The following is a 26,089-nucleotide window of genomic DNA, read 5'->3' on the forward strand; positions in this document are numbered from 1 at the left end:
TTTGGGGGAGGAAGGGCCACCTTTTTTGTTTTCATAGTTGGAAAAACAAAATCATGTTATCGATCAAAGCACTATGGACATTGGTTTTTACATCCTCAGAATTATTAGACAAACAGAGCTATAAAAACATATTTGGAGAAGTTTCACCAAACAGGCATCTCAGGGATGGTTCTTTTTGGGTTGTTTCTTGAGGGGAAAACTCCCCACTGACCAATAATCTTTCTCCAGAACTATTGCTACAAGGGATGAGTAAGTCACAACAATCTTCCTAGCCTTGTTACTGGGAACAAACCTATTTCTTTCTATGCCTTGGAACAGCATGGTGCGGGGAGAAAAGACTGGACCAATATAAGGATAGCTGAAACAAATGAATTTTGCAATCTACTTAACAGGCCTCACCTGATTGAGGGCAGGCATTGGCTACATCCTCATCACACCCATGCAGAAGTCTTAAAAGCTCCATTTAACCAAGCTGCTAACTTTCATGGCACACAGAAGGACAAATGAAATTTAACAGGTTTGGAAGTTTGTGTTCCAGAAGCAAGGTTGTTGTTGTTTTCCCTCTCCCACCTACTGGGCCACTGGCTTTCTGCCCCTGCAGAGACTGTAGAGATCTGGGTGTCTGGAAAGACAATTGTTTCATCCCTGGATGAAAAGGTTTCTGTCATGAAGAGGGTAGTATTGGTGAACTACCAAACGTAGGTCATTTGCTACCTTGTCACCCTATTAGGTGAAACTAATTTGTACATAAAGCACTTTCCTCAGACTGGGTCTCCTGCAGAGGCGGGAGGTCTATCAAAGCAAAGGACAATTGACAGTTACACTAATCCAGCCACTGCAATAATGTTTATGCTTCTATGTCATTTCATGCAAGTGATATCCATCTTTCAGTGCTGTCTTGCAGCTCAAGAAGCAGTGACTACTAATTACACTACTTAAAAAAACAACAACAGAAGAATGCTCAGAGCTATAAAATGAGGTGAAGGTTTATTGAAATCCAGTCACTTGTAAAACCAGCCAACTGCTTTTGCTTTGATCTCACCCCACCAACTAGATGAAAGCCCACACCTATTTCCTACCTATGGTTAGCAAAGCTGAAGACCTCCGGAGAGATCTCTGTTCATGACTCAAGCTTCCTTCACAGTGTCTTTTGAATCCAGTACCACTTCTATTCTTATTGCGACAGACTGAAGCCACTTCACACCTTTTTTAGGTGTACACATGAAACACTTTTTGAATATACCTAAGATATAAAAAGGACAAATGTGGTAAATACATGGGTCGTGTGGGTAGACATGCCAGAGAACAGGGAATCAGTGTGTTCTCTTCTATGTTACATGTGGGGGGAAACATTTGTTTGCTGCTACATAATTACAAGAAGCAGCACTGAGGCAGGGGAAGTGAAAGGTCGCCTAGGCTGCTGTCCATAAAACCAATTAAGGTGGATGTACATAGATTTAACGTTTAATCCCGTTGACTTCAAGCGGGAATCTCCGAGCTAAAAGACACTCGCCAGCAACTGAGTCCATCAAGCAATTACCCGCCTAATTCCCCGAGATTGCTGCCTTTGGAAACGTGAGTAAAACAAGTCATATTCCACACATTTCAAATTTTAATACAAAGAACTGTGAAAGTCAGCCATTTGTTTCAAAAGTCAGTCAAGGACTGTCTACCATTGTTATAAAGACATTTGAGGTAGGGGAAAGGAAAAGGGGGGAATAAATCAAGCTTGATTTGAAGCCACGGTCTATATGGCCAAGCTTCCACAGGTTACAAAGATGCACATTATGTGGGCAGCTGGAGAAATCTGTAACACTCTCTATGCATAGACACTGTACACAGCATTCACTGACATGATTAAGTTGTAGCGTTTTATCATCACCTCCTTAAATTACTAATGCACCAGAATAAAATTCCTTTGGAGTTTTGACCACCTGAACAACCTCTATCATCTTCCACAATGGTAGTGCACAGCTTTCAGACAAATGCACACTTTTCCTGGTGGGGGGAGGGGGCACAAGGTGGTGGGCAGAGGAGAAAGTTGGAATTGGCTATTTGACTCCTGGCTCCACAAAATGAGGCCAAAATGGGAGAGGAGAAAGAGAGGAGGGTCAAACTGAAGGTTGATGTCAGCATCCCCAAATAAGATGGGACACAGAGGGGTGGGATGGGCAAGAGGAACCTGAAAATATGCAGGGTATATATTTTTGCACACACTTTTACACACATCTAGCTATAGTACATGTAAAAATATATGCTATACATACACCCACCCTCACCGAGGTGCTATTTAAAGACACCCCTGAATGCGTGCATGTGTGAATGGGTACGTGTGTGTGAGTGTGTGTGTATACGAGTTAAATATACAGATCCTACTAAGTGTATATGTGCATATGTACACATACATACAAGTGGGCAGGCAAACTGCCAAGTCTCCATCAGCTACCTCCTCTTTGATTTTCTGTACAAAAGCCATTGTCCTCCACTGAAGAATATTACACACCCCTTTGATACAAGTCCCTCCCCCCACACCCTTGTGTAGCAGCTGCTTTCTTATACACAGATCTTTGCACACACAAAAAACACACATAAAAATAGCAGGGAGGGGGGATTACAGGAAAGAGAACAGAAGTGTGTGTGTGGGGGGGGGAACCTATGAATCCATGCTGTATTTCTGACTGAGCACCCTGTGCAGGAAATCTTTCTGTTGCAGCATCATTCAAGGGAGTGTGCACAGGCCACAACAACTATCTTATTGCACTTGTTTTGCTTCCAGGCTGTGTTAACATCCCACTCCATTTACATCCCACAGATCTCACCCTCGCTTTACATAATTAAACCAAAGCCCCGCTGCCACCCACCCCACCCCACCCCGGGCCACCTACTCCCAACCCACCTCTAAGGGAAAACAATACATAATAAAATCAAAAGGCTGCTTGCTAGCAGAGTGCAACAACAGCACACACTGAACAGGGTGTTTTCTTCTGGAGCTCTGTGGAAGAGTTTACTTCTAACACAGTAAAAGACACCATGCAGAAAAAGGATGACAAAGAAAGGGAAGCTAACAACTATAGAACAGGAGAAAAATTAGGAGCAGGAGTAGAACAAGAGCAGAGAGGGGGAAAAGAAAGACTTTGTGGAGGGGAAGACAGAAAGAATACAGTGAGGAGAAAAAAGCGCAGCATGGCAAGTGCCCAAGGCTTTGTTTCAATTTTTGTCCATTTCATGTAAACAAGCTAATAATTCTCCTTAGATAGAACAAGTAAAAAGGTTGCAGTTCCAAGTCTGAAGGGCTGTGTTTCCAAGAGTCTGTTCCACCACACCACAGCCAGTGTGAAACAGGGTGGGAGGGAGAGAGAGAGAGAGAAACCCAAACCATAGAACCAGGAAGGGATTCTCCTTCAAAATTTTCATTACTTAAAGCTGGAGAGGGGGAAAAAGAAGAAGAGAGAGAGAGACAGAGAGATAGCCAAATTGGGAGCCCTTTGTACGATTGGCTCTGTGTCTCTAGACCAAATAAATCGCACTAAATTTAGTGAACCTTATTTTTCCTTTTTAATGTCATGAAAAAGAGTGTGTTTTCTTCCTCTTCCCCTTGCTCAAAGACGGGTCTGTGCCTCGGGAACGTAGATTTCAATGCTGTCCGCGCTCTCGGTGGCAGAGTTCTGCCGGACTGAGGCAGCGCGCTTGGCTGCCATGAGGCGCTTGCGGGCTTCCTGGCGCTGTTTATCCACCGAGTCAGAGGCCTTGTCCCGGTTCAGCTGGGATTTAGGTTTGGCTGGCTTCTTTGGCACAGGAGGGGGCGGCTTCTTCTCTTCCTTCAGGGAAAAAAGAACAGCAAAATGTTAAAAGGAACTGCAGGCAGCTCTGTTCTCTTCCTCAACAGTTTTGTCTGCAATTAAAGTTCTGCGCCAAAAATTTAGGCTGTTATTCAGCACATAGGCTTTGGGTTTTTTTTTTCTTTAAAAAATTCATGCTGGTAAGTAATGTGAACGCATTTAGTATTGGTATTAGAACCACTGGAATTCACAAAGTAAGGTTCCCTTGACTCACAACTGTGAGAAAATACAGTTGGGGCTTAAATAGACTATTTGCAGTAAAGTAGCATAAATTTACACCATTCACTAGTGCTACAATTATGCCTTGTGCACCCTATAGGAGCACAGATCAGAACTGAGATGGGAAACATGGGGAGGGAGATTTGGACAGGAGGATCTGACTTTTAATCTAGCAATTTTACACCAATTTTCTTATACTATTTCAGAATGGTCTAAACACTTTCTACTGTTTCCCCCCCCCCCCCTTGGTCAGGTCTAAAACTGCAGTTGGACTCCTGCAATCTGTGTTTTTAACAGCAAACAGGGGAATATAGCAAAACTTTCTACAACCACCTCTAAATTTTGCAAGATGCCCGAGGACCTCAATATATACAACATTATTATTATTTGTATTTGGTCTCATTTTTGTAAACTGCCTTGGAAGCATGTGCAATGTGTGTGTGTGTGTGTGTGTGTGAGAATTTTGAAAATCAAATAATAAATAAAACAAAAACTGATCAGGCACATTTACTGGAAGCAAATCCCATTGGTTAGACCAGCAGGTTTAACTTCCAAGAAAACTCTTAGGATTATGCTGTAAATTAAGCTGCCTAGCACAGACCAGAGACATTACATTGCCAAGCCACTTTTCTTTTCAAATGCTCCACCTGAACTTGTGCTGCCAAGCATGGTTTCTTTATAATGCTCCATGCTCACCTTCTTCTCCGGTGGCTCCATTAACTGCCAGCCATTAGCCTTTAGGTGGTACAGCTCATCAAATTTCATGCTGATGTCTTCGATGGACAATTGTAAGAGATCCCAAAAACCAGCAAGGTCTTGTGCTGTGGGCCTGGGATTGGAATTGGGGTTCTGACAGAAAGAGAATGTGAATGAAAAACCACAGCGTTGCAACTTCTACTGTACACATACACAACAATTTAGACAAAATAAAAAAAATTCCTTCTAGTAGCACCTTAGAGACCAACTAAGTTTGTTCTTGGTATGAGCTTTTGTGTGCATGCACACTTCTTCAGATACACTGAAACAAAAGTCACCAGACCCTTATATATAGTGAGAGAGTGAGGAGGGTTATTACTCAGAAGGGCGGTGGGAATGGGTGATTGGCTGATGGGTGTGGAAAACCTGTTGATGACTGTTAACGACTGCAATTGGTCTTACAGGAAAAAGCAAGTGGTGAGATGGCTAAAAATAGCTTTGTCATGTATAATGAGATAAGAACCCAATGTCTTTCTTCAGACCAGGTCTCTCCATGGTTTTAAGTTTGGTAATGAGTTGCAATTCAGCGACTTCTCTTTCCAGTCTCTGAAACTGAAGTTGCTGGTCTGAACAAAGACATTGGATTCTTATCTCATTATACATGGCAAAGCTATTTTTAGCCATCTCACCCCTTGCTTTTTCCTGTAAGACCAATTGCAGTCTTTAACAGGTTTTCCCACACCTATCAGCCGATCACCCATTCCCACCACCCTTCTGAGTAATACCCCTCCCCACCCTCTCACTATATATAAGGGTCTGGTGACTTCTGTTTATCTGTGTATTTGAAGAAGTGTGCATGCACACGAAAGCTCATACCAAGAACAAACCTAGGTGGTCTCTAAGGTGCTACTGGAAGGATTTTTGTTTGTTTGTTTTGACTATGGCAGACCAACATGGCTACCTCTACCTGTAACAACAATTTAGAGTTAATGTTGAAGATGAGACTTGAAGGTCGTTCATGTGGAAACGTCTGAATCTCCTGGCTGCATTCAACATAGCACTAAGGCCGGAAACTTATCTTTTTTCTCCCTCCCACCCCTCCGCTGCACTGCAACATTGGAAACTCTTAATTGCTTGCTGCAGATCCGTACGCTTTTCAAGTAGAATTTAACATAATTTGTTTCCCCTGGTTTACTTGGTCAAATTTGTGGCTGCCTCAATCACAGCAATGTCCTTACATATCATCTTTGATCTACATTACCATATGGTTCTAAGTTTTTTTAAAAAAAATCCCATTCAACACTATCGTTGTATGTGGATTGGTACTGGGGAAGAGACAACTCATCCAGGGGTCTCTCTGGGATGGGAACATGGCTGAGTTAAAAAACTGCACTGAGGTACTTGGCAGAAGAGAACTGTAGGCACACTGCCACAATTTTTACTTCTTAGGCAAAAGCCTAATAAGTAACCAAATACTCCTCCCGCTTGGACACAGTTTATAGCAATTACAGAGATCTCCACACTCACCAAGTTTTGGTCACAGAGGCCACGGAATTGCTGGAACTTCTGTGACATTAGTAATTGTGCACTGCCCACTGCACTGAGGACTTTGCCTAAGACTGAATTAGAAAGGTGTATTTTAGAAGATGAAGTGTTTTGAAAAACAGAACATATAAGGATATTTGAGGTGAGAGTGGCTCCCTTTGTCCTTCAGATTTATCTTCCTTTCCCTTCAGTAACCAAAGTGTTTTTCATTCGGGAGCCATTAATGACAAGCCATTAGAAATGACTCATGGCTCCTTTGTGAGGGCATGTTTTGTTAGCCCTTGTTCTACTGCCAACAGCAGCACCCTGTACAGCAGCCACCATCGGGAATGGCAGACAGCCATACTGCTGCCAGTTTCTTTGTTTGTAATACAGTGCTAGTGAAGTCTAGCAGGGATAGCGAGAAGCCTTATTTAATATTCTCTCAAAGGCCCCTCCATAGCATTTGAGGACACAATGCCATCAAAAAGCCCAACATCTCTGAGCGCAACTTACCCTCATCACAGATGTCTGAGCGACAGCTTTCTATTTGCTGGCCTATCTCCACCCAACACTGACATCATTTCAGTTTTGCCAGGTGCAGTATTTTGGTTGTTTTTTTTTAAGTCACACATAAAAACATGGAGTTTTTGAATACATCCCTGAATTGTTAAAAAAAAAATGAAGCTGTCTACCCACTCTGCAGCCACATTTAAAGGTCTCAAGAGAGCACTATCATTCAGGTTCCATCTACACTTTAATTTCCTCAGAACAGGGAATGGAGTGACATAGCTAAACATGATCTCAAGGAAAATTAGATAGCAGATTCTCTCCATAGTATCACTGAAAACAATGAAGTGAAAAACACATCTGAAGAAACTACAGATTGTTGCCACTGTCCCTACAATATTGAAGAAGAAAAAAGAATTTGAACAAGGCTCTCCACTTCCTTTCTCTACAAGATCCCCAGTAAAAAATATGAAGTGTTCCTTTCAATAAGTTGCTATTTGGCCCAGCCTCACACTCATTCATGAACACTGTGTCAGGAAAAAATTTCCCCATTTCAGACTGAAATCTCCTTTGTCACCAGAGTCAGTTTATTATCAATACCAACCTTCTTCAGAAAGATTATTCTCTTTGGTCTCTTGGTCCATCTGACGACACCATCCTTCTAACCTTTCAGTCTCCGCCTGCAGCAGCTTCTGAAACCAATACCCGTCCCTTCGGCAAGCTCCTGGCTGTGTTGGTTCTGATGGAGTGTTGGTGGATGTTTCAAGCCAGGGGTCTGGAGGAGGAAGAGAGGAAGGCTCTAGGGCTGGGTCATTGCTATCTCCATAGGAGAGGTTTCTCTTGATCTGGGAGGGCATGGCTGTTTGCCTCGTACTGGCATCAAGGCTGTTGGAGTTGTTGCATGGGGGGCAATCAGCAAGGCTTCTCTCAGGTGATTTACAGGTAGAGTTGTTCGGTTCTTGTGAATCAGAATCTGTATCCTGCTTGGTGGACATGCTGTGAGAGTGGCTGTTGCTACAAAGAGAAGAAGGGAAAGAGAGAGAATCAGAGGAAGCAGCTCTTGGGGAGGGCTGATTCGTTACTTGGCACACAGACACAACAATCTGCATCTGTTCGGGGCACCTGCAGCTGAACTGCGTTTCCTTGCCCCGTTCCTCTCTGCACACAGACACACACGCACACATGCAGACAGACAAAATTATAAGGTTGCCTGCTCACTGCAATAGGCCATCCAAACAAAAAGACTGGCACACATCTATAATTACATTTTCAGTTCTATTTTTATTTAATTTTTTTATTTCAGGTTTCCAATGATTCACCTACATTACTAAGCCAACATGCTACTACTGAGAGAGGTTCTGCAACCCATCAATGCTCAGTGATTTGAGGCAGGAAAAAAGAAAGAGGGAACTAAACTATAAAATGGAAAACTGCAGCTGGACGAGGTTTTTTTTCAAAAAAGCCTGCGTCTTCCACTTACCGCCACTCGTCCTCTACCTGTACCCCGATGGACTGGAATTTGGTGGCTGATGGAGGGGGCTCCTCTTTTGCCACTGGCTGAAGGCAGTCAACCTTATTAACAAAAAGATACAAACAAAAAAAACAAAAACACAAAAACTTGCTGCTAGAATTCACATTTGAAGGAAGGAGGCATGCATGCACGCAAACACACACACACACACACACACATGCACTGGTCATGCAAACAGCACACATCAAAAGGCAGCACATTTTCTTTTCTTCCTTTTTAGCCATGGAGATGGGGAGAGGGAGGGAAACGAGGCCGCTGGCACCATAAACCAGGCCAATGCCATCCTATCTAAAGCTAATTTCAAGGCTGTTGCCATTCGCAGTAGATTTTTGATTAGTCAGGGATTTTTAACTGAATAGTTATGCATCTGTGATGTGAAACTTCAAACTGCTTTTATGTTTACCTTTGGAATATAAAATTCTTATACTTTCTTGGTGATCCTAGAGGGAACTTTAGAAGCACTGGGATGGGGCAAAACAGAACTCTGAATAGGAATATTGGCTTTATTACACAGTTATTTTTTTATTCATAGCCTGCCTTCTTCCCTGATGGGACTCAAGGCAGCCTATGGATAAAAACAAGAACCACTAATGTTCTTGTATAGACGCCAGGTGAACTTGCTATTAGGAAGAAGGCACAAAGATACCATATTTATCCTATCCCGCTACATATTATTTAGGCTGTTTTAAGTGGCCGGAGTATAAGTTGGTATAAAGGAAAGGTTTTAATATTTTGATATTATACTTACAGCTGCTCTTAAAAGGACATTTTAAAGATGGCATTTCTCTGTAATTCCCCATCTATTCACCAAGTATTTGGGAATGGGATAGGGAAAAACAAACAACCCAGAGGGAACACAAGTTATTGCTTGCATAAGGAAGAATCAGGGTCAAGGTAGTACTCAGAACTGATGTAGACCTCAGCAATGCAACAATTTATAGCTCCATTTAAAGACTTTTGGTGAAGGCGAAGTGACTGCATCAAAGCTCCCAGCAGGCAAAGCAAATATACCGGTAAGTGTGAACAAGATAGTATAGCACAGACTGGTGTTATAACTTGTAGGCGGAGATAATTTCTTAGCTTCAAAGATGCCAGCAGCTTTAGCCAATATGGATTTGCATAATCTTGGGCTATCTAAACCCAACACAGTTTTCCTTTAGTGCTTATATCTGTGCCAGTGCACTTCTAGGAGCACAATACTGTATTCCCATGTGTACTGTAATAGGCAGAGGGTGGGACAGAGAGGAAAGGAGAGTTGGTACAGCATGTCTCAGAGGGATGTGACTGATGCAGGATAGAGGAAGTACAGAGTTTCAAGCTTCCAACTTGAAATGTGAAGAAAAGGTGCAGGTAACTAATAATAATGGTGGAGTGTTTTATAGAGTGTGGGAAAGAAGCAGCTTTGCTAGTGCCCTGTTTTAAAGAGCTACACAAGTGCTTCTGCAGTTGTGATTCAGCAATTGTACTATTTCATAAGCTATTTAAATTATTCTTTAAAATAAGTGTTAACGAGTGGGGACATAGGACAGTTCTATCATGTCACAGGAATTATCCAATGGGTGCCTGTGATACCAGTATCTTCATAACCAACATCTCAGTATCTTCACAACAGAAGCACTAACTTGTCTTTCTGCTGCTAGATTTGGTGAGATTTCATCAATATGTGTAGTTGGAAGGGCCCCTGTGGATCATCTAGCTCAACCCTCTGCAATGCAGCAATATGCAGCTGTCCCGTACAGGGACTGAACTTGTGTTTTCATTCACTGTTGTTTCATGCCTGCTTTTTAATATTTGCTTTTTTATTTTAATACTATTGTTAACCTGCTCTTGAAGGCTCCTTTTAGGTGGATGAAGCCGGGTACAAATTATCTCATGAATAAACATGCCTAGAGGTAATGTGCCTGGATCCTTTGCAACAAGTGAACAACTGTATGCTTTCTCTGCTGTAAGAAGCATCAACTCTATGGAAAACAATATTTTTTTAAAAAATATTCTTTCCTCCTGTAATGAGACATGCAAAAACTGTGTTTTCAGCCTCTGCTTATAACGTTTCCATTTACTCCGAACGTTTCTAGCATGTCACTGGCCACTGTGTAATTCTGCCAGATCTGTTTCATTTGCATTTTTTGCTGTGTAAGATTTCATATTTATATCTTGTTGTACAATGCTATAGTTGGTTTTTTTTAATGAAGCTGTTGATAAATATTCTGAATAAATAAATAAGTTGGGTAACCTAGAACTACTCATAGTTCGAAGACCAACACACAAAAGGTTTTGTGCAGTGAAGAACATGTATTTGTTGAAGTTAATCTGTTCCTGCTAACAACAATTGGATTTGCACTCAGGTAATTTCTTACTTGGGTGAGCACAAGTCTTTGGATCAGCATGGGAAGCAACTGCAAAGCTTCCAGTAAGGAAGGAATGTGTAGCTGTTCTGGAAATCTGACTGCAGAAGGCAGAACATTACTTACTTTTCTGGATCATGTACAGCAGTGCATGCATTCCTGACTATATTTTAACAATGCCATTAGATTCCCTGTGAATTTACAGGAAATCCAGGAACCAAAGAATCATTATTTGACAGAAAGCCAATGAAAATGTATGTTTAAGTACTTAGTATGCCACTTCCACAATATTTGAACTTGCATGTGTTTTTGCAGAATTCTGCAGTCAGAACATCTGCCATGTAAAAGTCGAAATCTTACTGACTAACAGCCAAGGTTTACTACACTGTGTGTGGGATACAGGAACTTGATTTTAATTAATAAGGTAAACTTCTCTTGATTTAGAACTGAGTCGATTCAATTGCACAATGCACGTCTTAGGATTGGGCTGAACCCTGTGATTCTTTAGCATGTCTGCACTGTAAACACCTCTCTCTTATGGGCTTCAACAAGTGGACTCGTGGTGCTACCAATGTGGGAGGGGGGGGTTATCAAAGAAATTTTTTCCTATAGGCCTGTTCACTATATATGCCTTAATTAATTTCTTCTCAAGTGCCCCTGGACTTTTATAAAGTCAAAGTTCAGCAGAGGCACACCAAGCGGGCACAGATGCCAGAGCAGTGAAACAAGTATGCACATGTAAAAATGGTTACATTAAGAACATCTTCTAGTGCTAATGAGAACAAACGATTCCATACTTGTATTCCTATAGATGACAGCTTCCTTTTGGGGATATTCTCCACCTTTGGCTCCTCACTTGTCAGGGTCCCCTTGTCGCTCTTCAAGGTTGCATTTTTCTGGGGTAATTCAGGAGGCTCCCTGGCTGGAGGCACAATGCTTCCTCTTGTCACGCTGGGTGGTCTGGTGCTGTCTAAGCTATCCGAGGAATTGCTCAGTCCTGACTGGCTGTTGACCTCGCTCTTGTGGTCCTGGTTGTCCAGGTAGTTGTCTTGTGCCGATTCGGTGCTGCTCTGCACGGTGACAGAGATGAACGGCTTTGAGGTGGTCCGAGGTGGGACTGGTGGTGGTGTCTTTTTATAGCCCACTAGGCATGCCGAACCTGCGACAGCGGCAGCGAGAAATTGTGGCGGGGGAGAAGGGAAGCAGAAGATAGAAGAGAAAGCAGCAAAAACCCAGTGAGTTGAGAGGAAAGGCAAATTGGTAACAATGTTTAGAGAAGCTAACAAGCATAGATGCAGAATAGGCCAGCCTATGCACAGAGCAGCCCAAAGCACGTTAATAGCCAGCACTACTCTGCTGTGAAATTCAAGAGGAACACCATAACACAGACTGGAAGATAATGAAAAAAGTGAGGAAGAACCCTCCAAAAAGCTATAAAGCAAGCCACACTTGAAAGGGGCTACACAGTAGTGGGGTGGAAGCCTACAATTTTGCTTTATATATAAGGTCCTGATAAAACCACCTCTTGGTGTTTGAACCCATCAGTGGAAAGTTTCAGTATCTTGACCAACCTGGTACTTGGACCTAGAAAATGAGAAATGCCACAGAAAGATGCTGTGAGACACCAGCCATGCTCACTTTTGTTGAAAAACAATATTTTTGAGAAATAAAGCTCCAGGCTTACTAAAAAGCCACTCAGATTCTGGAGCTAGAACAATGGGGCATTCCACAACTTTATTGATGTGGAACCTAAACTTAATATAATAAACTTGCTATATAGTTTCAGTAAATAACAAAGCATTTTGTAGCAGCTTAAAGACGAGAGAGCTTGATTGTGTGAGCGGAATGACTTCCATTTACTCAATGGGACTTTCCTCCCTCTCCTCCCCCCTGCATGCCCCATGACCTCCTCAAATCTGCTCCAGAGGGTTGAGGGAACCTCTAAAACAGATTTAGGGGGCACATGGGTGAAGAGAGGGGGTGAACCTTACATTGTGCAAGGAAAAACCCTTTCAGTGATGGAAAGTTCACCACAGAACTACAATGAATGCAACTCGAAGCCATTTTGATGAGGCCTAAGCTTTTGTGGGCTAGAGTCAACTTCGTCAGGTGCCAGCTTTTTTTAGCAGTAACTACAGAATCTCTGGTATATACAACTGATGAAGTGGATTATAGTTCTTGAAAGCTTATACTTTAATAAAAATTCCTAGTTTCAAGGTGTCACAATAATTCATTTTTTCTATAAAAAGGCAGCTCCTGTCAGAAAGCAATGTCACAAATAAGATGGACTTAATAAATAATGCCACCAACACATCCATATTCAGCCAGTTTTACAGGGACCTGGATCTAAGCTAACTGAAAAGTGATGCACATGTGCTGAAGTTTGAGTTTAGTGCATACTTGTGGGTGGGTGTCGCTGCAAGAGCTTATAAGGTGGATTCCAACTTCCTTTGGCAACAGCTACAGAATAGTTGGCATATAAAGTTAACCTAACAACAGAAGTCTTTACTCCTATCTAGGGACTATTTTAAAATTACCTATATATTTTAAGCATGAAAACCTGCTTTTATTGTGAACCAGCTTCTTTTATTTTAGTATTTTATGGTTTCAAATATGTATTTTGTATATTTTAAACAGGCTATGTGTATTTGAAATTATTTTAATCTTACTTTGTAAGTCAGCTCAAGCATTTTATATAGAAAAATGTAGGATAAGCTATTGTTTTGTTTGTTTACTTCACAACTCTTCAGCCACTCAGTGGCCAACTCATTATGTATAATTATGTCCGAAGGCAGCTAACCTATGGGGTTTTTTTTTTGTTGCTGACTTGTTTCAATAAGCCACAGTTGAGATTAACCATAGTTTTTCCAGGTTCAGACGTAAGGCTAAACTACGGTTAGCTGAAAACAGATTCCTTCTTTGGCTACACTGGAGAAGAAATAGGAGAAGCGGATCATTCAAGCACAAGCATTGCCTTTTCAACAATAGCCCATAATTTATCATTATGTCCAAGCACAACCTCCCAATACAGTTGATATGAAATACTAGCCCCAAAGTTGTTTCTATCTGAAATAGTATCAGAAGACAGACATGAATAAATGGAGAACATACTTGATATTGTTTGTAAGAATGGTTTGAGTGTAGGCAATTGTACACTCTGTGCACTGAACTATATGCATTGCATCCTGATTCTACCTCTTAACCATTAACTAAAGTACCGGTAGTCAGTGCTGACAGAAACAGAGTCAAAACAGGACTACAGAGAAACAAGAGGGAGTAAATGTATACCTGGGGGAACCCCAAGACATACATTAAATTTATTGACCAATCCTGCCCCTACCCAAAGCCAGTCCAATAAGCATGCTCAGTAGCCATAGAATGTTGCGTGTCCATTGTAAAAGCAAAAGTAGAAAGGAAAGAACAGAATTATTTGCTAGGTACAGCCATGGCTGCCTAGAAGGAATTCTGAACAGGACACGCCTGTGAGAAGAACACACACTGCAATATTTTGTTGCAGGCCACACATATTTGAAGCCCTCATCTTTTCCCTGGTCTGTTTTCAGCATTCATTAAAAAGCGACCCTGCATTACTCAAAGGGCAGTTATTATAAGGACTTTCCTAAGCAGATTACATAATGAATACTGATTTTACTCCTCATAATTAACTCTGAGTACCGGTAAGCACTGTTTCTGGATGGTATTGAATATAAACTAGAAGAGGAGGAGGGAAATACACCTCAAAAGACTAAGGGAATTCTCACATTAGAAAATGGCTCTTGATAAGTTTTGTTATGGATGTAAAGCATACACAACTCATCTGCATTGGAAATATTTCTCCTTCCTGGGATGTTAACCTAAATAGCTTCCCAATCTTTCCTGCTATTTAAGCCCCAAATGAGCACCTAAAGGGGAAAAAATACTAAAAGTAGGAAGCCAGAAGTGATTGTCCTTCCTCTCCTCACAGAGCCATCTATCTATTCCTCAGAATAATCTGCTTCGGAGCCCCAGAGGACATGAGGCCACAAGCCTGTGACAGAACAGCAAGAAAAGCATCTCAAACTTTTCATCAAAACATTAATGTCTAGGAAATGTTTAGCTCAATACACACGAGTCTGGTAAAATATGGTGTTCAAACTAAAGCCTCGGAAATAATCACCCCTATAGTTTGTACATACATACATGCATACATACAGTTTGTTCATACCATAGTATGAACAAATAATGGCTAATCTAATTAGTTTTATTTGTTAGCTATTCTCTAGCATTTAGTAGCTCAGAGGAGCACCTGTCTTATCCTCTATCACAAGAAGTTGGTTATTGAGTAAACTTTTGGTCTACTGCATGCAATAGTAGTCCATCTAGCTTTATTTCGGGCAGCGGCATTCCAAAGTCTTACGTAAAGGTCATACTGAGTCTTCCTACCCAATATCCAGGACCTGGAGATGCAGCATTGAACCTGGGATATTTTGCATGCAAAGCAGGTGGTCTGTTTTGCAATATGAAGTTTACTTTTAGCTGGCAAGAATTGGGTGAAACATTACAGGTTCATGGGACATTTAAAACTCACAGATTTCCTTCATCAGCACACGGGGCCATAATGTCAGAAGCTACAGACCTGAAGAATTAGTAATTCTGAAATCTTACTTTCTCTTAACTTTAGATAAGCACAACACTAGCCTTATTCCAGTCAAATGAAATTTCTTTTAAACCTATATAAACAGGTTGCTTACTTTTGATACATATGCTGCTTAGCTATCTGTCATTTTTTTGGCAACAGCTATTTTCAGAAAATAGCATCTCAGAAGTTGGTACCATCGATTTTGATTAATTATTTCCAGGCATTCTTGGTTGCCTCCAGTCTTGGCCAACATTCAAAAGCTTGCTGGCAGCTGGCCAAGATTATTTGAATTTGTGTGTGAAGATGTTAAAAAAATGGTTTAATCTTTAAATAGCAGCGACTTCATATTAAACAAGTCAGCACAAGAATGCAGAACTAGTATGTATGTACCACACACCTTTTTTTAAACAACAACAACAACAACAACCATAACCAAAGTTATATTTTCACGGTTCTTATTTCTTGAAGTGTTTTACTGTAGCAGAGAACAAACTGGCAGTAGAACTTGACTTTAAATCTAAAAGACTTGTTTTTGCAAGGCGTGACAAGAACAATGCTGCAGAGAAAGAAATGGGCTTTATATCTGGAGCCAAGAGCATCAGTCAGCTTATTGAGGAACATTTGTTTACTTGGGCAAGAACTCAGTCACTCACAATCCAGGAAGACAGACACAGTTATATGTGAAGCTCAGTGCAATGAATGAACAAATAAGGAACCATAATGGTTTCAAAACAATTGCTGGCCTGCATTATTCTGTTCTACCCAGTATCACAAACCCTTTGAGTTTGTAATGGTGGGTGACCAATATATTAAAAAGTAGAATACCTGGGATTTAAACCAATCTAGTCCCATGGTGGAAGTGGGATAAAATCAATACATGCTCAACTATTTCAGCATTACTGGATGATTAATTATGATACCAGTTGAGTTCACTAGGTAGTTTCTACACTCTCATCCTTTGTAAAGGAAGGACAGATACATGTTGCAAATGGGGGAAAGAGGAATTCAAAAAGAGCAATCCAAATAATCATAGGGATAGATTAAGAGTTTAATCTTAAGCAGTTGCCATTACACACAAAATGCAAACCAAGAAAGCACAAGCTACTCATTTCTCCTTTTTAGTATGTGGAATGATAACATGCACATCTTGCAAAGGCTAATTTACTGATATCTGCTAACAGCAGTTTGATCACATGCAGTTCTCTGTATCTTGCATTACACTTTTGAGACACAAGAATTTCAAGACATGCTGTCTCCACACGTACACAGTTTACAAAGCCATTCTAAAATGTTGTCAACACCACTATTTTACAGAGGACCCACTCACCTCTCCCCAAAAAGCCACACCGAAAGGAAACAAACTATCTAGTTTAAAGACGATCGTAGATACAAGAACAAACACAGCTACAAAATAAACACATTTGGGTTTTTTTGGTACTTCAAAAGGCAAAAATGTAAAATTCGGGATGTATGACACTCCAGAATCATTTCTCAGGGACCACATTGGCTGCAAAATAATTTTTTTTATTGGGTTCATATCAAAATCTGACATATTCAAGAAGGATGCTGTGAGGTTTAGGACTTCCAACTTAATTCTACAAAATGGTCCATGCATGACTGAATTGGCAAAAGTCTATTTAACAAGTTAAATGTAGCCCTTGGGCATATTCAGACTTAACAATGTGAAACCCATTGACCTAAACATATCACTTGCAAAAATACCAAATTTAGACTTTTCCATTTGAAGGGCCTGGGCGTTTTTTATACAGCGTTCTGTCTGTTCCACCATAAGAATTACAGTATGTCTGCTCTCCATTAGACACAGCAAAAACACTGCAAAGTATGCTGCACAATGGATTTCAAGCAAATTACTACCATAATGGCAATTCCCTTAATACGCACATATTAAGCCATTTTGCAATGTTTGTCTCTTAATGCCCTCATCTGTAGAGTTGTACAGTGTTTCACTAAGGCTGTAATCCTAAAAACACAGCTACTTGACAATAAATTCCATCAAGATTTGCTTCTGACAGGTGTGCTTGGTACCAGTGACAAATCTGGTATAAGGTATTTGATTTCCAGTGACGAGATGTCCTTTGCTAAGCCTGCTATTACAAGTTAAGATAACATAATGTGCAAGTACTGAGAGAGAGACTATTAAGAAGGTCACATGTCACATGGATAATTTGCTCATATTCAAGGAAAATGATAGCCTTCATTCTGATGGGACTGATTTCAGGGAATCCAAATGCTTGCTTGAGCTTGGAACAAACCCATGTACTGTACCTTTTAACCCCATGCCACCTTGCAGGCACTTTACTATTTTTTGCTGCAACGGCTTGGTACCCCTTTAATCAGATGCAGATTATTCAAAGATTTGGCTCTGCCTGCAAATCAAACAAACAGGGTGCACCCTAAGCATCCTTGATTCCATTTATCTTTCTGTGAAGTGGATTGTTAGGCAACTGGTACAGAGGCTGGGAGACTTAATAGAATATTAGAATGCAAAGGTCCTCTTTATAATACAATGTGTTCCTTGTAGCAACCACCCACAGAGATGGATACAAGGTGGCAAGTGCTTAAAAGGTGTGCTGGTTTGTTGTGTGGTCTGAACAAGCTAGTGTTCTATTGAATGTACACTGAGTTTCTCTTTCCATGCACCATGGCAGAAGAGAGGCCGAAACATTCATTTGAGCCTTGCCCATGAAACACCCAATGCAAGTATGGTACATCTATACTAGAGAACAACAATTCATTAATCAAAAATGATTTCTAAAAACTATTTCGGAAGGCACACACAAAACTGGGTTTAGATTTAAATAAATGTTTCTATGGCAATAGCTACTCTCTCAAAATAGAATTTTATTGCTCACTATGAACCACAGGAATGATTGCAGCTTTCTAAATTTAGACAGGGGACTAAGATAATCAATTCCATTTTAGAATAATCCATATTTTTTCAGTGATGAAAAGATCTCTGCTTGTTCAGCCTTTGAATGCCTGAGCCTCTTGAGAAGTCTGGCTGAAATGTCTTTTAATATATTTTAAATTCATTAATTATCTGCAATATGCAGCACCTTAAAAAAAAAAGTCTGTTCCCCAAAGCACATAAATGAGATGCAGAACTGGTGAAGTTTGCCTTTGTACAGGGCAAAGCTGCAAAAATTGTTTGCTTATGTTGCTACAACATCAAAGGAGGAATTGTAATCAGTATGTGGCTCGAGACACCTCTATTCCCAATTAGTGATGACAGCAGTTCTAGAAATTGTGATGACAGCACAGAGTATAGCTAATAAGATTCTGTGAGAAGCAAAGAAACTGGGACTATATATGAAATACTGGGTTGGATTCCAAAATCCAGTCGGTGGAATTGTGCTGATGTAAAAGGCACCACTGGTGTCTGTTAATGCAAATGGAAAGGAGGCATTGTACTGACAATTAACCCCCTCCATTACAGCCCCCCATCACCTCTTAAGCTGTGCTGGAGGGTCCACCAACCTTTCAAAGCAGTGTGCGTTCAAGGGGTGGTGTTGGTAAAATCAGTGAGAAATAGCACCTAGCACCTTCCAGTAGTTGATCCTCTACTGGATCAAAGACCAATCATGGAAGGAGTCCTGTGAATGAAAGGGCAGCTTTGGATCCATTCTGCTATATACCAGTAATCTTATCCTTCCCTCACTGCAGCCTGCCATCTCATAATTTCCACATGGATGGGAAGACTCAATAATCCCAAGCAGCAGCCGCTACTAAGAATACAAGTCAGTTTCATTAAATCCATTTTTTTCCCATTTTGCTACGCTAACTAATGTTGGATAAAGGCTATGTTTCACCTTAAGGCAATTAGCAACATCTCCTCATTTTTGGAACAGAAGATCAATAAATTCTAATACTTATAAAAGTTTCTCTTCTTCTATCTTTACAGGCAACATATTTTATTTTCCTCTGGGAGCTCCCACAATAATTACATCAGCCTACAAAAGGCACTGACCTACATTCTGCCTCTCCCGTTGCTAGGGTCTATATCAGGTTTCTTAACAGCTAACTCTTATTTTGGCTACCTTGATTTCTTTTTCTGGAATATCTATTTGTCATTGTTTAAAAAAAGAGAAACAAGCCAGCACTTATGAATTATTCCCAAGAAAGTTGGCCACAAGCAAAGGAATATTCATAGTCAATCTTTGTTTCTATTATCAACACACCTATTTTCATCACTTTGGAAGAAATGCCATATCAGTATTATTTGGGGATGGAGGTTATACCTCGGAGTAGATGGTGGGCAGTACAAGGGTAATTTCTGTATGAAGAGGGATGCATGTAAAGAAAACCAGTGTGGCACAGTATTTAACAAGTGGGAATAGGAGTGAGGAGATCCAGATTCAAATCCTCTCTCAACCATGAAATTCACTGGGTGCCTTTTGGACCAGCTGTTCTCCATAACATTGCTTGGAGGCTGGTCAAGCTAGGAAAACAACATAGAGTGGGAGTAGGGGAGAAGAAAAAAGCGGCATACTACACCTTGAGCTCTTTAGAGGAAGGGCAGCATAAAAATGTAATAAAGTAAAATACCGGTACTGTCCATCTACAGTAAAATGGGCTGGAAAAGAAGGAAGGAAAGAACTGGGAGCTCGCTTAAGAGTGTGCTCTTGATTCTTTCATTTTAAGTTGAGTAACCTGATATCATGCGACTGACAGGTGGATGGTGCCACCCACTTGTCAAAATAGCCACAGGGGTTGGGGAGCTCTTCTGGCTCACTGGCCAAATCCTGTTCCCCACTGCTGATCTAGCTCTTCCTCCATCAGTGCTAACACACACCAATGTGATCTTTTAGTGCATAATAGCAGTGAGCTGGCTCTGTCCCAACCATGAGTCACTCTAAACACAGGATGAAAGAAGCTTCACTTGGATGCCCTGAAAGGAAAAGAAAAGCTGCTGGAGGGAGCTGATGTTTTGAGCAGTTACTTACAGGATATTATAATTTGCTCGGTGAACTCTACTCAGCTGATTTCAGTGTCCTCTACAGCAGGTATCTTTGACCTTTTTAGACTCATGGCCCACTTTTAACCCAAACATACATTTGGGAACCTATTTATTTATATTTTACCATATATTTGCATGATAGTAGTACCGCTGTTGTGACCCACCTTGGATCAGGCTATGACCCACCAGCCAAAGACCATTTCAATCAGGACAGTGTACATTTTGTACTGACACTCCTCCCCCCCAAAAAAAAACCCCATGTGCATACAGGTGTGTGGGGGTGTTGGAACTTGTAGCAGCAAAACCAGAAGCCTTTATCTGCTCCACCTGCAGTAAAATATGTCTCTCCTATATCTGTCTCTACAACCACAGCAACTGTTTGACTTTACCCCCAAAGGTGCACTCTTCCATAGTCTCCCAGGTCAGACGGATGCCAACAAGGATAGTCCCAATTTGCTTTACCAGCATTTTAATTGTTTCTGTATTTTCCTTTTATGCACACTGACCTGGGAAGAGAAGTCTTTTCTTATGGAAGGCCAATATAGAAATTTGAAATATAAAATTTGAAATAAATATTTTTAAAAAACATTTTTTGTCCTAACTAGAAGTTAAGAGCTATGCAAAGTAATGACATCACAACACCCCCCCCCAAAAAAAACCAAGAAGTATGCTTACCACCTGGTCAAATTTGAAAGCTGTGAGTGACTCAAGGTCACCCAATGAGCTTCATAAACTTGAGTGAGGATTTGAACCCTGGTTTCCCAACACTCTAACCACTACACCACATTGGCTCCTAGGCCAGTGGCTAGCATCTCCTTCCTAGGTAAGGTGCCCAGGAAAGTGGTTGCTAACAAGCTTATTACTTTTGGATGAAACTGATTTTCTTTATCCATCTCAGTTAAGGCTTCAGGTTTGATTTTGAGACAGAAACTGCCTTGATCACTCTAGGAAGGAGAAAACAGGAATGAAACACTGTTGATTTCCTTGGACCTCTAAGTGGCTTTTGATGCATTGGTCACAGTACCTTTCTTGAAGTTGAACACTGGAAGCACCACTTAGTGGCGGGTCCCATTCCTATTTGGATAACTGATGCCATATGGTAGTGCTGGAGGAGCGTTTACTAGCCCCTTGACAGTTTTACTTTGGCGTCCTGCAGGGTTCTGTTCTCTACTCCTTGCTGTTCAACACCTACACAAAAATTGCTGAGAGGTTATCCAGAGATATGCAAATGACACTCAGCTTTCTCAAATTCAGATGCAGCTGCTGGTGTCCTAAACCACTGCCTGGGCATGGTAATGGACTGTATGAAGGCAAATGAACTGAAACTCAATCCAGACACAATTGAGATAATGTTGGTGGGTGATTTATCACCTAGGTGAATGGCGTTCAGACCTATTCTGAAGGGGGCTGTACTCCCTGCTAAAGAATATCAGATACACCAGTTTATAGGTGCTTATTCATCCAGCAATGCCATTAGAGTCCTGAGTGGCCTCTGATGCCTGGAGTATCTTTTATTAGCTATTACCATACACAAATTGAGATAACGTAGCTACAATCAACCATGCATTGACAACCCACCTATATTGCAGTGAGTTGTACAAAGGGCTGCCTGTGTTGTACATGGGGCTGCTTTTGAAAATAATTTGGAAACTGCACTTGATCCAAAATAGGCCTGTATGATTGTTAACTGGATAATTAGATCATATTATGCTAGTGCTTCATTAGCAGCACCAATTGCCAAGTCTGTCTCCAGATGCAGTTTAAAATGTTGGGCAACTGAAACATCAAGATCTGCTCCAGGTGGCTGTCAAGGAGAGGGCCTTCTTCATGCTAAGATTCCTGTTCTATAACACCCTTCCCACAGAAGCTCCTCTGGCACATTCTTTAAGTGCATGCAGGTGAAGACTTTTCCTTAAATTCTCCAAAGGTTTAAAATTTTAAAGTATTTAACTAAAAATATACAGCACATAAACAATGATTAACTGCTTCTATTATCCTCTCTGTTGGAAAATGCTTGTGCTGCAGACTGTTGATTTTAATACTTTGTGTTTATAGTATTTTATCATTTGCATTGTGAGCTACGGAAAGAAAAAAAATGTTATTGGGCAATGTTATATAATCATAGGAATAAATGCTCTCTGAATAAACACTCTGAACAAACATTGCATAGTGTGGAAACATTATAGACCATAGCTGAAAAATCATGCCACCAGCATATTAAGATAGCAGGTGAACAATTTTGGCAGAAGAGAGCAGATCAAATTCTTAAATCATATGCCATTAACCTTCAGGGGCTTGCTTCTTTGTTCTGGACTAAGTGTTTAAACTCTGCCCAATAAAAACCCAAAGGATAACTATGCTAGGACAATTTTCTCCTTGGGAAGGAGTGTCACAGTTAATAAGAAACTATTTAGACATTCAGGCTACCAAGCCATCACCTGGAACACAGTTATTCAAAGAACAAACACAACATTTTATTTTTCTAATATTGGAAGCCCTTTTGCATCCACCCTATTACCGTATTTTTCGCTCCATAAGACGCACTTTTTCCCTCCTGAAAAGGAAGGGGAAATGTTGCTGCGTCTTATGGAGCGAAGGCTTCGCTCCCTGCGGCCTCCCCCCACCCTGATTTCGGGCACTGGGTGCTGCATCGGCGCGGGGAGCTGGGCGGTGGGGGAGGCAGCCGGGATCCCAGCTGCTTCCTCCACCACCCAGTGCCCGAAATCAGGATTTTTGGATCGACGCGGGGCGCTGGGTGGTGGAGAAAGCAGCCGGGATCCCAGCTGCTTCCTCCACCACTCAGCACCCCGCGCCGATCCAAAAAGCAGGCTTTCTGCATCGGCGCGGGGAGGTGGGCGGTGGGGAAAGCAGCCGGGATCCCAGCTGCTTCCTCCACCACCCAGCACCCCGCGCCGATCCAAAAAGCAGGCTTTCTGCATCGGCGCGGGGAGGTGGGCGGTGGGGAAAGCAGCCGGGATCCCAGCTGCTTCCTCCACCACCCAGCACCCCGCGCCGATCCAAAAAGCAGGCTTTCTGCATCGGCGCGGGGAGCTGGGCGGTGGGGAAAGCAGCAGGGATCCCAGCTGCTTCCTCCACCACCCAGCGCCCGAAATCAGGCTTTTTGGATCGACGTGGGGCGCTGGGTGGTGGAGAAAGCAGCCGGGATCCCAGCTGCTTCCTCCAGCACCCCGCGCCGATCCAAAAAGCAGGCTTTCTGCATCGGCGCGGGGAGGTGGGCGGTGGGGAAAGCAGCCAGGATCCCAGCTGCTTCCTCCACCACCCAGCGCCCGAAATCAGGCTTTTTGGATCGACGCGGGGCGCTGGGTGGTGGAGAAAGCAGCCGGGATCCCAGCTGCTTCCTCCACCACCCAGCACCCTGCGCCGATCCAAAAAGCAGGCTTTCTGCATCGGCGCGGGGAGCTGGGCGGTGGGGAAAGCAGCAGGGATCCCAGCTGCTTCCTCCACCACCCAGCGCCCGAAATCAGGCTTTTTGGATCGACGCGGGGCGCTGGGTGGTGGAGAAAGCAGCCGGGATCCCAGCTGCTTCCTCCAGCACCCCGCGCCGATCCAAAAAGCAGGCTTTCTGCATCGGCGCGGGGAGGTGGGCGGTGGGGAAAGCAGCCGGGATCCCAGCTGCTTCCTCCACCACCCAGCGCCCGAAATCAGGCTTTTTGGATCGACGCGGGGAGGTGGGCGGTGGGGAAAGCAGCCGGGATCCCAGCTGCTTCCTCCACCACCCAGCGCCCGAAATCAGGCTTTCTGCATCGGCGCGGGGAGCTGGGCGGTGGGGAAAGCAGCCGGGATCCCAGCTGCTTTCTCCACCACCCAGCGCCCGAAATCAGGCTTTTTGGAGCAGCGCTGGGTGCTGGGTGGTGGAGGAAGCAGCTGCTTTCTCCACCACCCCACACCCTGTGCTCATCCCACTTGCTTTGAAGGGAGCTGGGGACAAGGGGTGAACGCTCACCCCTTCTCCCCTGCTCCCTTTAAAAAAACGGGGATGAGCCTTTTTGAAGGGGTGCATGGTGCCCCTTCAGAGAGGCTCATCCCCGCTTTTTTTAAAGGCAGCGGGGGAGAAGGGCTGAGCGTTCACCCCTTCTCCCCAGCTGTCTTTAAATCTTTAAACCTCCCCAACACCAGCGAAAGTGGGGTGGGAGGACAGGAAGCCCTACAGCATCGCTACTGGGCTTCCCCTTTCTCTGCCCCACTTTCGCTGGTGTCGGCAGGGTGGGAGAGGCAGGGGAGGCCCGTAGCATGTTCCTCTCCCAGTCCCTCCACCGCTGCTGCCTCCTTCGCTCCCCCTCCCAGCCTTTTAGAGGAGGAAAACCAGAAAAATATTTTTTCCCTGGTTTCCTCCTGTAAAAACGAGGTGCGCCCTATGGTCCGGAGCGTCCTATGGAGCGAAAAATACGGTAATTTACAGCAGGTTTACAATCTGCAAGCTGTTCTGAAGACTGTGGTTCTCACTTGGAATCCTAGTTTAAGTTAGCATTTTCCATGAAACAGCAGTAGTGGATGTTGCAAATACCAGAGGAGCTGACTCAGCATTGCCTTTGTTAAATTAAATGCAAAGTTTCCCTTGCTTGCCATGGTCTGAGTGATCACCCGTTATACGCCCTGTACAGAACCAAGGAGTGTAATTGTATCCGATGTGGCTTTTGTTCATGAAAAACTATCAAGGGTGAATAATTTTGCATCAAGGCCAGAGCTTCCTTTCCCTAATCTCCAGAAAGGAAAACTACAGACAGATGGGTTCAGTCAACAGCAGGAAAGCACACGAGTCAGTTTCTGGAAAACAGCATTAAATTTAATTAGCCCTTGCTTCCCTATAGTTGGGGTGAAAGTAGAGAAGTTTTAGATCCCTGTTCCATACACTCTCAGTTGATAGATACTACAATTTATAGAGAGATCAGCAAGGGAACTTTTTCCTCTGCATGAAAAAAATACTGACTTTTGCATTCTTTAAATCAGCATTAACAGTTTCCATTGGGAGTTATGATTAAATTTCCTTTTGTAAGTTTTGATCATACTTTGGTACAATTTTGATCTTTATTGTGGTGCTCATGTTTTGGTGGGGAGGGGCAGAATTTGTTATTTTAAAAGTATTGTTGGATGAGCACTCTTAGGAACTTTATTATTCTCTTGGTTATTTATTTCTAACTGATTTTAGCTTTATTCATTTTATGTAGTTGCTGATTTGCTTTAAGGCATCTTTTTGTATAAAGCAACTAATACAATAAATAATAATTATCCTTGCTTCAGACATGCAGAAAGAAACATTCTAATACTATAGAATGTTTTGAAACATTCATAGACCAGCATTGTTTTGCAGTAAATGCAGCAAATGTTCAGCCCCCTACTCCATTCCCAATGACACAAAGATACTGAAAGCTTTGTAAGTTGAGAAATCTCCAGCAAAAATTTACTATGTGAGCCCGACATATTAGAAATGTGCAGTTTAAAGCAACACATATCTGGGTAGGAAATATGAATGTCAGATTCTGATTGCAGGGACATATTTTTCCACTACCCAGAATTCTTCTAAGCATTATACACTGGACAACAGAACATGAAAGGGAGGCATTTTCTTGAGTGTTTTATTTGTGCCCCAGGAAAAGTTTTCATATATTTTTTAAATAACATACAATCCAAGTTTCAGCTAACAAAAGACAAGCATCAGATAAAAGCCTTTCCCAAGCATACCTAAGACTATGACTATATCCCAAATGGCAGTAAGTCAAATCTTTTTACAGCCCAATTTCTTCTTTACCTGTGACTAGTACAAAACGTTTCCCTAGATTCAAAACATTAAGACTCTCTGCTTCAAAGTTT

The 26,089-nt window shown here is 42.2% G+C and overlaps 1 protein-coding gene across 6 annotated transcripts in view; it reads right to left on the bottom strand.

Annotated features, from left to right (window-relative positions):
• Nucleotides 1-961: 961 nt before the first annotated feature.
• The window catches only part of DLGAP4 (DLG associated protein 4), a 125,269-nt gene continuing 100,141 nt past the window's right edge, over nucleotides 962-26,089 (bottom strand). For 5 of the 6 annotated variants that reach the window (XM_033153323.1, XM_033153324.1, XM_033153325.1 and 2 more), the window contains 6 exons: nucleotides 11,462-11,823; nucleotides 8,269-8,360; nucleotides 7,393-7,802; nucleotides 6,282-6,373; nucleotides 4,755-4,907; nucleotides 962-3,818 (listed from right to left, as the gene is read on the bottom strand). In XM_033153323.1, coding sequence (XP_033009214.1) covers nucleotides 3,600-3,818; nucleotides 4,755-4,907; nucleotides 6,282-6,373; nucleotides 7,393-7,802; nucleotides 8,269-8,360; nucleotides 11,462-11,823 — 1,328 coding nt within the window. In that variant the 3' untranslated portion in view covers nucleotides 962-3,599. Of the gene's footprint in view, nucleotides 3,819-4,754; nucleotides 4,908-6,281; nucleotides 6,374-7,392; nucleotides 7,803-8,268; nucleotides 8,361-11,461; nucleotides 11,824-26,089 lie in introns of those variants that run through there. The other variant, XM_033153328.1, reaches the window with a different exon arrangement.

This window comes from Lacerta agilis, chromosome 6 (genome assembly GCF_009819535.1).
Source record: "Lacerta agilis isolate rLacAgi1 chromosome 6, rLacAgi1.pri, whole genome shotgun sequence".
NCBI lineage: Eukaryota > Metazoa > Chordata > Lepidosauria > Squamata > Lacertidae > Lacerta > Lacerta agilis.